This window comes from Trichoderma citrinoviride (assembly GCF_003025115.1).
Source record: "Trichoderma citrinoviride strain TUCIM 6016 unplaced genomic scaffold BBK36scaffold_5, whole genome shotgun sequence".
NCBI classification, from domain to species: domain Eukaryota; kingdom Fungi; phylum Ascomycota; class Sordariomycetes; order Hypocreales; family Hypocreaceae; genus Trichoderma; species Trichoderma citrinoviride.
In genome coordinates, this window is record NW_020194713.1 from 514,211 (window position 1) to 526,808 (window position 12,598).

The following is a 12,598-nucleotide window of genomic DNA, read 5'->3' on the forward strand; positions in this document are numbered from 1 at the left end:
TTTTTTTTTTTTTTTTGGCTCCAGTAGTTGCGTGCCGAGTCGTTGAAACAGACTGGAGAGGGTTGATCGATATTGGCAATCTGGTTGGGCGCCTGGAGACGCCAGAATGGGTTTACCACAGCTCGGCAAGTGGAAGCAGGGCTGTCTGTATGTACATAATGGATCGTGGCAAAGGGCCAACTACCTACATAGCATCTACTGTAGCTCGTGGTTGTTAGTATCGAACTCGTCAAGCTCCTTTTTACTAGACCACAAAAGCACTCTCTCCACATCACATGAGAACATATAGCTGCTAACATCCTCAAGCTTCAAATGCAAGCTTCGCAAAACAGACCAATCACAGAACAAGATAGACATGGTTCGATCGGGAGATTTGCTCTGCCTCATGGTGGGGGAACCAATAACAACCCTCGTCTCGCACACATTCAGCTCAAAAGCATCAAACGACAAGGTCAAGGCACAGAGTACTGGTAGTGGTAATTAAGCTGTCGCCTTCCGGTTTACAAGTTGGCCAGTGCAGAAGCTCTAGACATCCTTTTGGCTTGGGGCTTGGCGAGAACCATCTTCCTTCTGCTCGAGTCATTCCCAGGCCAATGCAAGGGCACGTGTCTGGCCTGGCTGTGCTTTTTCATGCGTGTGATACAGAAGGAAACAGGTCGCGGTTCATCCAAATTGACTTGTTTGGCCCAGTGTTCCGCAACGGTGGTCCCGTAGAAGATGATGATACACGTGCGCGTTCTCTGCAACTCACGGCTGGTTTGGAATACTATTACTGATGAGCATCCGGGCTAAGCAACACCATCTCATTGATCGTCCAGCACATGAAACAGCGCTGTATATCGATGGACATTTGTGCAGGTTACGTACGTACTCAAGTCACATGATTGTACCTACCGTATTGCTCAAGCCATGGCCGGCGTCCGACGATCACCCGCTCATCATCGGCTAAGAATGGCTCTCGCCCTTACAAGTATGTACTAGACTAACTGCTAACAAGGGCAGCGAAGACGGCGGCTCACGATAGCCTCAGCCCATCGAGTCATCATCCGTCAAAACAGCCCAGAAGCCGTCGCGCCATGCCTGGAGCGGAATTAGCTTGCCCCCCTTTTCTCTTCCTTACCTTACTTGTATATACAAGGCGTGCCTAACACCAAACGACACTTGTCTCCCTACACTCCCTCTAAGGAAAAGGAACTCCACCATGAGACGAGCTGAAGTCTGAGCGGAGCCCGCGCCGGCTCCATAACGGCTCGAACCACCAAGATCCGCCCCAAAGAATAAGGGAGATAAGATTCCATATCGTTAGAAGAGCCCGCCCACGTGCCCTCTTCTGGTCTTTGGCTCTTGTTCAATCCCGATGCCCTGGTCCGGTTTTTCCTTGTATCGTCTCAGCTTTTTTCTGTGTCTGTCTGAGACGATGATGGGTCGACATGAGTCGAGCTTGGACCACGTTGACCCGAGAGAGGTTTGTGTTTGCTGGGAACTGTCACACAGCACGCGTATTCGTAGGATACGACAGCTTGCTTGTGGTTCTCCTTTTCTCCTTTTTCCCATGTTCTAGATATTAGCATGCAGCAATGTGATGTGAGCACGGGGGAGATGAAAGCCTTGACGCCACGTTTCTTCTAGTCCGCACATCGCATCTGTCCCATGGCCGATATCCAGCTCCTCATTCGCCCACGGCTCTCGCTGTGATAAAGAGCCGCACGACCTAAACCGGATGGATCTTTCGACAAAGCGTCCAGCCACCACGACAAGGCGCGTGGCCGTGACCAAAGCCCTGGGAATCCAGCAGCGCCGCCCTCACCGGTCGGACGGGCACCGACAGGGTGGACAAGCCAGAAGCACCAACAAGCAACAACAGCAAAGGACGCAGAAGAAGAAAAAGCCAACAGACACCAGAAACCATGCCATCGCCCGTGCCCTGGATGACGTGCTTTGAGTGGATAAAGGGCACATGTGTGAACTGTGAAGCCGGCGCCACTTTTTTTCTCCTCCATGCGGCGGTACTTGTCATACGGGAGATGAGTAAGTAAAGTTGAAGCTAGTAGTAGCAACTCCTATTATCGGGATCAAACCGGTGCTGTGTCATTATGGAGATTGCAAAGCCATCAGGGTGTGCGTTCGTCAGTTTTGTTAGTGCTGTCGTTATTACGGCTCACGGCAGTGGATGAGTCTGACTGGACGGATCAACCAGGGCTGAAACGGTGTCGAAAGTGCGCCCGTTTTGATTTGCCCCCCCTGGCGACGATTACTATTAGGGCTGGCGCTTCCAGACTAACAGAGACGCAGGGTCAGCTTTGGATTGTCAGGATGTATTTGGAAAACTTGGCTGTCGAAATCTCAGCTTCATTTCCTTTCATTGCGATGGGCCCGCCGTGTAAGTTGATGGGTGGCCTTGTAGCGAGAGCAACCTTGATGGACAACAGACTCCATCTCATCCGCCCCGTGAAATGCCCTCATCATCCGTGCTCCCGGACATTAAAAACATGTGGACAAACTGCTTGCCCCTGCAGCTAATACGTACATCCTCCGCATCTCCACGGACCTCAAAAAAACGGTCGATGCCAAGTTGATGCCGTTGGGCCTCACGGTGAACATCCGTGCGTTCCACAAACTGTTCCCGAACTCCGTTCCTCAGTTTAGCAATAATGATAGCGGACCCTGCAGACAAACAAAGCCCATCCCCTTTCTCACCCACTAACTTGCTCATACATACATACTTGTTCCCGTCAGAGATGTCTCGTTTGCGCCCGCTGCACTGGAAACAACAAAAAATCCTCCGAGTCGGGACGTCCCCAGAGGCCGAGTCCCGCTTTGTTGCTATTGTCATGCAGTTCAACCTACATAGCGTGGGCATTAGGTCCTGCTATTGACTGGGCTTGACGCAACACGACAACCAGCCAGGGAACGGAAAGACAGAAACTCCCGTATCTGCCGTTCAACATATTCGTGCTAGCGGTGCTTTCCCATGGGGATTGCTGTCATGTAAGACCTCAGGCTCTGTGTCCGTATGTACTAGTGGCGATGGTCAGGATTGGAGCTGCGAGCTGCTTCGCGAGGAATTGCATGGTTAGCAAAAACTTGGGGTAAACCGGGGTCGTGGATGCCTCGGAATGCCCTCAAAGTCCTGCTGATACCCCATATTTCCCTCGTAGCGCTGCAGTGTGGCCAATATTTCTCGAATGGCAGGGTCTTGGAATGCTTTGTATATATTTCGTGGTGGCGTGTGATGTGATGGGGAGGCTTGCAGTTCCCCAGACATGCCGCCTCCAGAAAAGGCTTTCAAGCTCTCATCCATCTTCAAAGGCCCTGGCGATTTCTCCAGACTGGGTTCCCCTTCCTGGAGGAATCTTGACAGGGTGCCAATCCAGTCGCACAAACTACCTGTTTTTTTTTTCTTCTCTGTTCCCCTTTCTGCTTGCCGAATTGGCCAATCCCTTTTTTGACGGTCTTGATGCAGGGTAACTCACAGCAGCATGCCTTCCACGATGATGAATGCGACGAGATTGCATCATCTGCGCCGTTACCAAGGAATACCCTCCTTTCTATTGACGACATCTTTGCCCGTTTCCAAGGATGCAGCAAACCGTCCCCTGTGTATGTACGATAACTCCGTAATAATGCAGGTGATGTATCGGCTTGCTTGCTTGCTTCCCTCCAAGGCACAGCTCTTAACGTTCGACGAGGGTCCAAAAAGTGATATCATCTGCAAGGCTTGCATTACATAGATTATATATCGCGGGGTCGGATGGGTGCCTCCAGGCCCTTTGTCTGAATGGCTCCAACGTCTTTGCCCCCCCTTAGCCAGGAAAGCAACGGTGGCCCATTTTCGCTTCCCGCATGGCCCGGATGACTGAAGCACTCACATACTACCTACTACTACTTCACTTAGACGAGCTGATAATCAGGGATGGCTCAATCCCTTTGACAGGGCGCACTCGCAATGTAGGTACTGTAGACAGCCAGGGATCATGAAATCGCCAACCAACTGCTGCCGCCTTATCTCTTTCACTTTACCCCCCCAAAGTCACTCTATTTGATGCTGCGGCAGCCTGGCGACCCCCTCACGGCTGCCTTCTGGTGGCTGCCTCGCAAACACGAGGCCCATCGCCGCCATTGGCGTCCAGAAAGGTTCGCAAGGCACATCACAGCAAGCCACGCCAAAGGAAGAAGAAAAAGAGAAGGAAAAAAAAAACAATTTGGTGTAGTACCCTGTCGATCGCTATATGTCTCTTGTCATGTCATGTCATGTCTGTTTTTCTTGCCGCCACGAACAAAGAAATCCCCCCCCCCCCCCCGGCTTGGCTCTGCGAGAAGCTTCACCAACACCGACCTGCATCCTCAACACACCCCCTGTTTCTTTCACTTGGAACGAGGAGAAGCAGAATCCTCGACCTCGCGCGCGGCCCCCCGGAATGCGCCTGCGCCTGCGTCTGGCTGCAAGTTCTCTGCATCTCTCAAAATCCTCCCCCGGCTCATCCTTCGACTCCATTTGCCAAGAGGCTAACTCCGTAGTTTTCCCCAAGGAGAATATAGTACTACTCCGTACAAGTCAGAAATATACCCCAACTTTGTCACCTTTTACGGTATCGCGCGTTTCTGATGAGTTCTGCCCCCCGTAGTAGTATTATGTACTTGATCAAATCTCTCCACACCAGCTGGCCCAGCCCGGGGAACCTGCCATTGCATGTCCTAATAAATGAAACGCACGCACGTACGCTCGCTTCAGGGCGGATACAGTAGACTAATACTTCGTACCTTGCTTGAAGTTGTATACCTACCTATGTCAGGGTCATGTACGAAGCAAGGTCCCAATGTACGTATGTACGTTCGAGCAAGCGAGCTGTTGGGTTCAGTCGTTCAACCCCCCCGGGCCTCGGCCCTTGTTATCCACTAGGCCACGTAAATTGAACTGACAAAGGGGGATTCGTCTGCATCGAGCAGCAAGCGCGAAAAGCCATGTGTTCGCTGGAGATTTGTCTCGGTTCGGGAGAACAGCACAGCGCGCTCGCTGGTGCCAGTACTACTAGGTATGTACTACTAGCAGTCCAGTAGTACTGGTTGGAAGCAGTAACACTGCCGAAGACGGAGCATACATGTACGGTAGGACAAGAACTCAACGAAGCGGCGAGTAATGATGCTAGGGCATGGATCTCGTTGATCCGGAGATGCTGCCCCAGCAAATCCTCCTCCAACCGCTGCCGACGTCCTGCCTTTGATGCTTGATTTGACGCTCCAACATGTGTGTGTAATGAAATGCACGGCCTAGGTTGAGCACGGCAAGCATCTGTACAACCACAGGCTTCTGCTATGTACATAGATACTATGAATGGGGGGGTTGCGCAGTGTTGCAGTGCGTACCTAGGTAGAGTAGACACTTTGCCGCTTCGTACAAAGTACAAGCACGCACTTTGAACGGAGTGATGATGCTAATCGCAGTCTATCAGTTCCTTGGCCAAACACACAAAATCTCCTCAGTCATGATCAGACAGTCAGGCATCTTGTCAAGTGATGGGGTGGCAGAAGAACGAACCCTTGCTGGACCCCTCAAAGAAAAGCACATCCCCAAATCTCCAACCAGCCGTCGTTCAGTAACATGTACATGTTGTCCTCCGTCCAGCCTGCACACATGTACCGTGTGGTGTAGCAGCAGCAAAGGAGCACCAGACCCCGAGGAGGCAAAGAATGACGGACAGCCCTTTTCCCAACCCACAAGAAGGCTTGGCCTGGTGGTGTTGCGATGGCTCTCGACGGCCTTCGCCTCTTGCAGCATCTGGGGGAGGAGTGCCGTTGGCTGCTAGTGGCTGGTGACGGTTCTCTTCCCCCCTTGTCGAACTAGGCAAGCGGTCGCCATGCACCAATCCCGTGCGACGCTCCAAGCACCTCCAGAAGCAGGTGAAATCGCAAAGGGCATGGTCTGCTGCTTCTAGCGGCCTCCACTGCCATCCCTTGCCCATCCTTTGAGAGCAAGGCACATGGCCGCGTCGACGCACGCCGGGGGGCCCTGTACAATTACTATGATACTGGTAAGCGATGGACGTCTCTCCGTCGAAAACCTCAGGCCAACCAGCATCACGGCCAGGAGACGGCACGGGTTTGGCGTCGTCTTGTCATCCAGCCGTGGAGAAAGGGCCCAAGGGCTCTCGCTAGCGGGTTGGTTGGGTCGAACTTGGCCCTATCGAGGCAGATCTGGGAGGCTGATCGCCGTCCTTTTCCGCCTCGTCATGGCCAATGGGCGTCATGGTCCAGGTGCGCCTCCCGCAGAGATGCGCAAAGTCGGCTAGCAGTAAGATTGGGTTGGATGGACGGGCTGGATAGTGCATGTATCGGTTCTGCATCAACAAGGGGGAGCGACGTTTGCCTGCCGGGTCGTCCTTTGCTCTCCAACAAGTCCTACAGTAATACGTCGACACCGTGAATTGCTGTTGGGAGATGAGGTCGCCTTCTTCCAGCTCCTTCTCCTCGGCTGCCTATCGCCCATCATCAGTCAACCCCAAAGTCCTATCACGGCGGCTGCAACCAAAGGAGACGCCAGAGGTGTGCCCTTGACGGCCATGTCCGAGTAACCGAACCGTGAACGGTAACAGTCGCAACGGCAGCAGCAGCACCACCAGCAACAACAACTGTTGATAGCACGGCGCACCATCGCTAGTGAATGCGACGACATGCCACCACCTCAGCCGTTTGGAGCGCTGGGTAATATCCGGAGCACCCCAGGCGATGCCTGTTTTAAGCGCTGTGGTACGAAGCACAGAGATGCCGTGCGGCGATCTGGGAAGCTGGCTATGTATCTGCAGGATTTGCGCGCATGTTGGCTGTGATTCTTCTCATTTTTACATTTTACAATTCTACACTTTTCATTGTGTTGTCGGCGGCCCTGTCTCGCCTGGCGCCATGCCGCTGGCTGTTGCTCGTGCATGTCGACGCAGCTATTCGCAGTTCAAGCAGCGAGGCGCCAATCGCCGTCATGTCCATGCCAACGAGACGCTATTATTTCTCAGGGCCGGGTTCCCCCCTAATCGTTTCCGTATGGAGGAGGGTGTTATGTACTGTACGAGTAACGGAGCGAAGAACATGGGAGAGACAAGTGTACCGCGTGCCCTCAACGTTCATTCACTTGCAAGGTGTCGACTGCTGCGTATCAAGATAGTATGCATTCTGCGTCTTTTTGCCAGCCCGCGGGATCGATCCACATGACATGACGGCGGTTTCTGCGTGCCTTCCCAAGGGGGGGGAGAGAGTTAGGGAGATGTGTGATAATACGACTCGTGGTGGAGCTGCTTTCTGAAGATCAACTGCCGGTACTGCCTTTCGAGGAATTTCTGCACGGAGCTTGAGGGTGCGCATCATGGCTATCAAATGATACAAGACGGTCTCTGCACAGCAATGTCATTCTCTCGTGAAGGGCAAAGGGGGGGATGATCCATGGAGCTCCCCAGCTGCCAGAGCGCGGGTGACTAGCCGACCAAGGCCTAGTGCTTGCGCTAGTCCCGTCCGAGCCTGCCTGCGTCAGGGCCCCGCCGGCTCCAAATCTCTCCACTCGTTGCTGGTGGTTTTCCGGCCTAAGGCACCAAGGATCTCGCAAGTTCTCATTTCCCTTTTCTACTCTCCGCAACGGTAGAACATTCCAGGGGCCAGAGAAGATGATCGCTTGGGCAGCTTCTCCGTCTTTTTTTTGCTGCTCGATATCGGACAGCGTGACCGGGATCACAGGTGGCTCTATCGGCGCCTGAGCGGAAAGGGGCAGTGAATTGGAAAGGATTGAACGTAGGCGGCAAGGGGGGGAGTGTTCAATGCTTCGGGAGATGGTCTTGACCCAAAGTTTGAACTGGCGGCGGATGGACGCTGGAGTTTGATTTGACAATCATCCTCTAATACTTGTACGAAGCGAACTTGGACATCAATCCATTTCTTTGCCGTGTCTGCCATGTGTCTCATGCCAATTGATGAAGAAATTCTGCAGACGGACTCTTTCCTTCCACGAGTTTCCACGAAACAGGCCAATCTAATGGAAATGGACAAAAAGGAAATGGAAGAAAACATATCAAAACGAGGACACTTCAGAGTACATTAGCACTGTTGCACAACGGCTGTGACATGCATACACAGCAATTGGAGTTCGTTGACGATTCAGGCAGTGTCGCACAGCATCTGTAACGCGCCCCCCCACCTCTCTGTGTGTGTGAGCCTAGGTTCCCAGTGGTTGCGCAGAGAGTCCAAGTTAGAAGGGCTAGGGGGACTGGGGGCAATTTACAGCGGTCTACAGATGGGGTTCAGTGGTCGCACAGAAGGAGGGGAAGAGCCTGATGTGGGTGTCGTCCATGGGCTCATTGGCCGCTGCGATCACGACAAGAGATGGATTGGATCGAGCAATTAGTGCTCCCATCACTATCATGAATTGCGTGAAAATGCACAGCACTTACTCGCTTGCGCCGGCTATTGATGTGATTGAAAGCTGGACACCCAATGCAATGTACTCTGCTACTAGTAGTACTAGATATGTGTGAGGTGTTGTTGCTGCAGGCACCGTGACCTCTTCACCCTCATGAGCCTTGTACACGCTCGTACTTGAAGCCCGCAAACTGCTGTACTTGGCCCATGTTCTGCACACGGCTTTGTCCCTGTGACACAGATACAACCTCGAGAGCATTGCCAGTCCGTCACCATACAAGCTATCTACAGACTTGGCGCAAAAGGAGCACCAACTTCCAAGTTTGGCCTCTCTGGGGATGCAACACGATAATCAGATGGTGTCCGTCGAAAAATTTCCACCTTGTTTTTCTTTGTTCATCTTACAAATCCCCCACGAGGATACAGAGCTCCATGTCTGCCCGAGGGGCGAAAAACAGCCCACCAGCATTCAAGTTGGCGTCACCTTTCTGGGTGATGTCGAGATGCAGTGTCAATCCGTCCATAAGCGACCGGCATCCGGAAGCCGGCCGATTATCGTTCTTTGTCTTCCTCTTCTTGAGTCACCGTTTGAAACCAAGGCACGGCCGTTTCATGGCATCATCATTGGGCGGCAGCTCCAGGAGAAAGAAATCGAATGTTTGTCTGGCCTTGTTCCGGCGCCAAGAGAATGAGCAGCAAGCAATAGGTAGGCCAAGGAAAGAAGATGAAGCAACTGATCAGGTAATACGCAGTGTGAATGAGCTGAGCTCTCTTCCAATTTTTCCCGGGGCCGCAGTGCCCGCAAATCGCCATGCGCAATTGCGTCTTGACGGTTCGGCCGCTACGGCTGTCGCGAAAGAACGATTTTTTTTTGCGTATGACACAGCCCGCCCGAATATTGAATGATTTGATTTTTTTTTGCACCAGCTTTTTGCGCTGGGCTGATCTGATGGCGGGCCCGAGCGCAAAGCAGCCCAAAAGAATGGCCGCTATTCCAGCGCCGGCAACGGACCTGCCCGGCCGCCTAAAGGCCTGGGGCTCGTGCTGATCAAAGTTTGCTGCTCACGATCATCAGCCAGCAGCCCTCATGAAATCTCTTCCCTTCATGGCGACATTTCTGGGCAGATTTTCAAAGGCTCTTGCTAGTACGGACGATAATGCAGGACAAAGCGACAAGCCACACCCAAGGCTGTGCACACTCACAACAGCCAGAACTCGCGAACAAACACACAGGAAAAGTCGAACAAGGCAAGCCACCGCCCCAAGGGTTCAATTTTCCTCTGCCTCGCCTGCACACCACACCCCCCCCTAACAGGGCATGGCATTGACGTCGAGTTCATTTTGGAGCGGCGCTATCTGGCCATCTTGCTGCAGGGCATGAGACCCCAAGCAATTTTTCTTCACGCCCTCTTTTTGAAAAGATACCCCCCGTTATTTTCCTTCATGGACCATGATGGCCCGGCATCCGCATCCTCGCACGCCCCCTTGGCTGCTCTCTTGCAATTCCTTTCTCAAAACCTTTGGCGGTCCACGCCCCCTTGTTGCCTTTTGCCTGCCTGTATTACCTTTCTGTAGCTGTAGCTGTCGCACTGCGACGAAGCAAGCCTAGGATGCGACGCTGCAAGGCTCCTGAGCGTCCAGATGCACAGCGGACTTGCTGCTGGGCACGACCGCGAAGTAATAACATGATGTGAGTGCGACTCTGCCCGCAGTGCTACCTCGAAGATTTCTAGTACAATTACAGGAATGAGGCCTTGCAAGGAAGAAGGCAACCTGAAGTCGCACTACCTCATATGATCTGCCCATGCGTGGGCTCATGGCTGAGGTCCTCGTACGTAAGAGGCCCAGGGCACAGAGTTGCAGTGCGGTGCCGTGCAAAACGGAGCAGTACATCGAGTCGGGGTTCCCTGTGCACGCAGCGGTGCAGGGAAACGTCCTCGCGGCAAGGTACCCTCACTCCTAAGGTACCTGAGGTACGCTTGCTACGGCATGGCCAGGCAGGTACAGCGCCCATGCAGGCCGCTAGCAGAGCCAAAACGGTGGCCATCCCTCGCTGTTGTCCGTTTCTGCTGCACTCGACGTTCGAGCCAGGCTGTGTCCAGCAGAACCTGAAGAAGGGGGGGAGGGGGCGTGCGAGTACCTCTATGGCCAATAGTTGGTGGCCTGAGGCATTGCGCGTCGAAAGGGTACAGGCTCGTCTGGTATCTTGCGCACAGGAAGCGCACGGGCCTCGCAGCAGCAGCACCGTCTCGCAGCTGGGAAATTCTCGTTGCTTGCTTTGGTGGGGCGCAAGGCAGGCCAGACGCTGGGGTAGCACTAGCGGGCGCCCCACATTGATGAGCAAGAGGACGATACGCACTCCGTACCCTCGTACCTGCTGCAGTGTGGAGCCGGTACCTCGTCGCAGGTACTCCGTTCTCCGCCCTCCCCACCCGCACCTGCACCTGCCCACTTCCCTCCTCTGCCCACACCACACACCACCCATCCAGCCAACCACACACCACCTGCGCTGCACCTGCCCACCTGCCCACACCACCCTTCCTTCCCTCCACTCCATTTTCCACACCACTGCCCTCCAACAAGCCCAGCGTCGCACTCGAGCATTTCCCAGCAAAGTACATATGCATCCCGCTGCCCTCGCCTCATCGCCATCTTCTCTCCTCTGCTTCTGCTTCCTATCCATTCAACCTTGCCAACAACAAACTTCTCTTCTACCAGACTTTTCTGTCCTCTCTCCTTAAAGGCATCAGGCTCTATACCACTATAATAACCGTCCACTCTCTGCTCTCGGCCTCTTGCCTTCCTTGACTCACAACACTCTCGACTCAACTTGACCACTTATCACAACAACCAACCGCCTCTTTACCTCAACAACAACCAGCAACTTCAACTCGATCTTGCTCTTCCTCTCCACAGTCAAATCACCGCTACAATGGCTCTCGACATGTGGACCCACGAGTTCTGCCTCGCCTGCGACCGACAAGTCCAGGTCGACGGCGACGCCTACTGCTCCGAAGCGTGCAGAATGGCCGACTTCGAAAAGACCCCCTCTACACCCAGCTCCCAGGCCAGCTCGCCCGGCTTCTCTCCCGTCTCCTACGCCTCTTCAGGCAGCCTCTCCAGCCGACCTGCACCCACCAAGTTCTACCTGCCTCCCGCCTACGACTTCAACCGAGCCCAGCCCTACGGCTCAACACCTCGATCCTCCTCTTCCTTCAGCGGCTACAGCTCCGACATGTCCACGCACCGGGGCCTGACGCCCTCGAGCTCACACAGCAGCCTCTGCTCCATGCAGAGCGTATCCTCCACCGCCGAGTCCAGCCAGCTGTCAGACAAGGCACGCAAGGAGCTGCGAGCGTACGCCGTTTCTTTTGAGCAGGTCAGACTGCAACGCCGGCGATCATACTAAGCAAACCGACAACCGCACTCTTCTACGCACGAAAACACACACACACACACACACCCTCTCCACACACTATACCTCACTCTACCGTTACGCAACACACAACATGACACGACACGAAACCACCTTCTCACTTCTTGCTCTATTGCACTTGTTCTCTCTTTATCTTTTCTTTTATCTTGTTTCCTTCTGCTGTATCAAGACGGACATTTACACGGAGCACCGCATACCCTTAAAAGCACTTCTTTGCCTCTTTTTGGATTTTCTTAATTGAGGGCACTGTCTTCTACATCCACCGCTTTCTTTTGTCAACGGAGTTTCTATCATGGAATGGCTCAACCAAAGGACCCCGCCTTGGGCGTCTTGTATACCACAAACTCACACAACACACAAAGATTTGGGCGGAGACTTGATATCAAACTGTTTATTATTAGCATGGCACAAAGGGAAACACATTTGGGTGCTGGCGGGAAACACAACATGATATTTGGGACATGATTGGCGGCGCAGACCAAGACTTGGGAATCAGAGCAAAGAATGATGGCGCAGATAAAGGCAGTTGGCGAGCTGCAAAGCCGCCTCGTCTATGGATTTTACTGTTTGGTAGTAAAAAAAAGATGAAGGGACCAAGGGGGAAATGGAAGGGGATCCCAAAAAATCAGGCTGCAAATTGGATAGCTATTTTGCATCACAATGAATAGAACAACCTGTCTCAGACTTGGTCAAAACAACCTCTCGCAACTTGTCTCGTCTGTGATGGCATTGGAGTGGGTGATTGGGCAGCGGGCGAAGACGTGCTCC

The 12,598-nt window shown here is 53.3% G+C and overlaps 2 protein-coding genes across 2 annotated transcripts; both read left to right on the plus strand.

The window, feature by feature from the left end:
• Positions 1-909: 909 nt before the first annotated feature.
• On the plus strand, positions 910-1,942 carry BBK36DRAFT_1158211 (hypothetical protein; the record flags this gene model as incomplete). Its single annotated transcript, XM_024894085.1, has 2 exons — positions 910-970; positions 1,746-1,942. The coding sequence occupies 2 exons, from the start codon at positions 910-912 to the stop codon at positions 1,940-1,942; spliced, it is 258 nt and encodes an 85-aa protein (XP_024750693.1).
• Positions 1,943-11,307: 9,365 nt separating this feature from the next.
• Positions 11,308-11,803, plus strand: BBK36DRAFT_1196369 (hypothetical protein; the record flags this gene model as incomplete). The annotated part of the gene is made up of 1 exon (XM_024896940.1): positions 11,308-11,803. Exon 1 carries the CDS (start codon positions 11,327-11,329, stop codon positions 11,801-11,803), a length of 477 nt encoding a protein of 158 aa, XP_024750694.1. The 5' UTR covers positions 11,308-11,326.
• Positions 11,804-12,598: the final 795 nt, after the last annotated feature.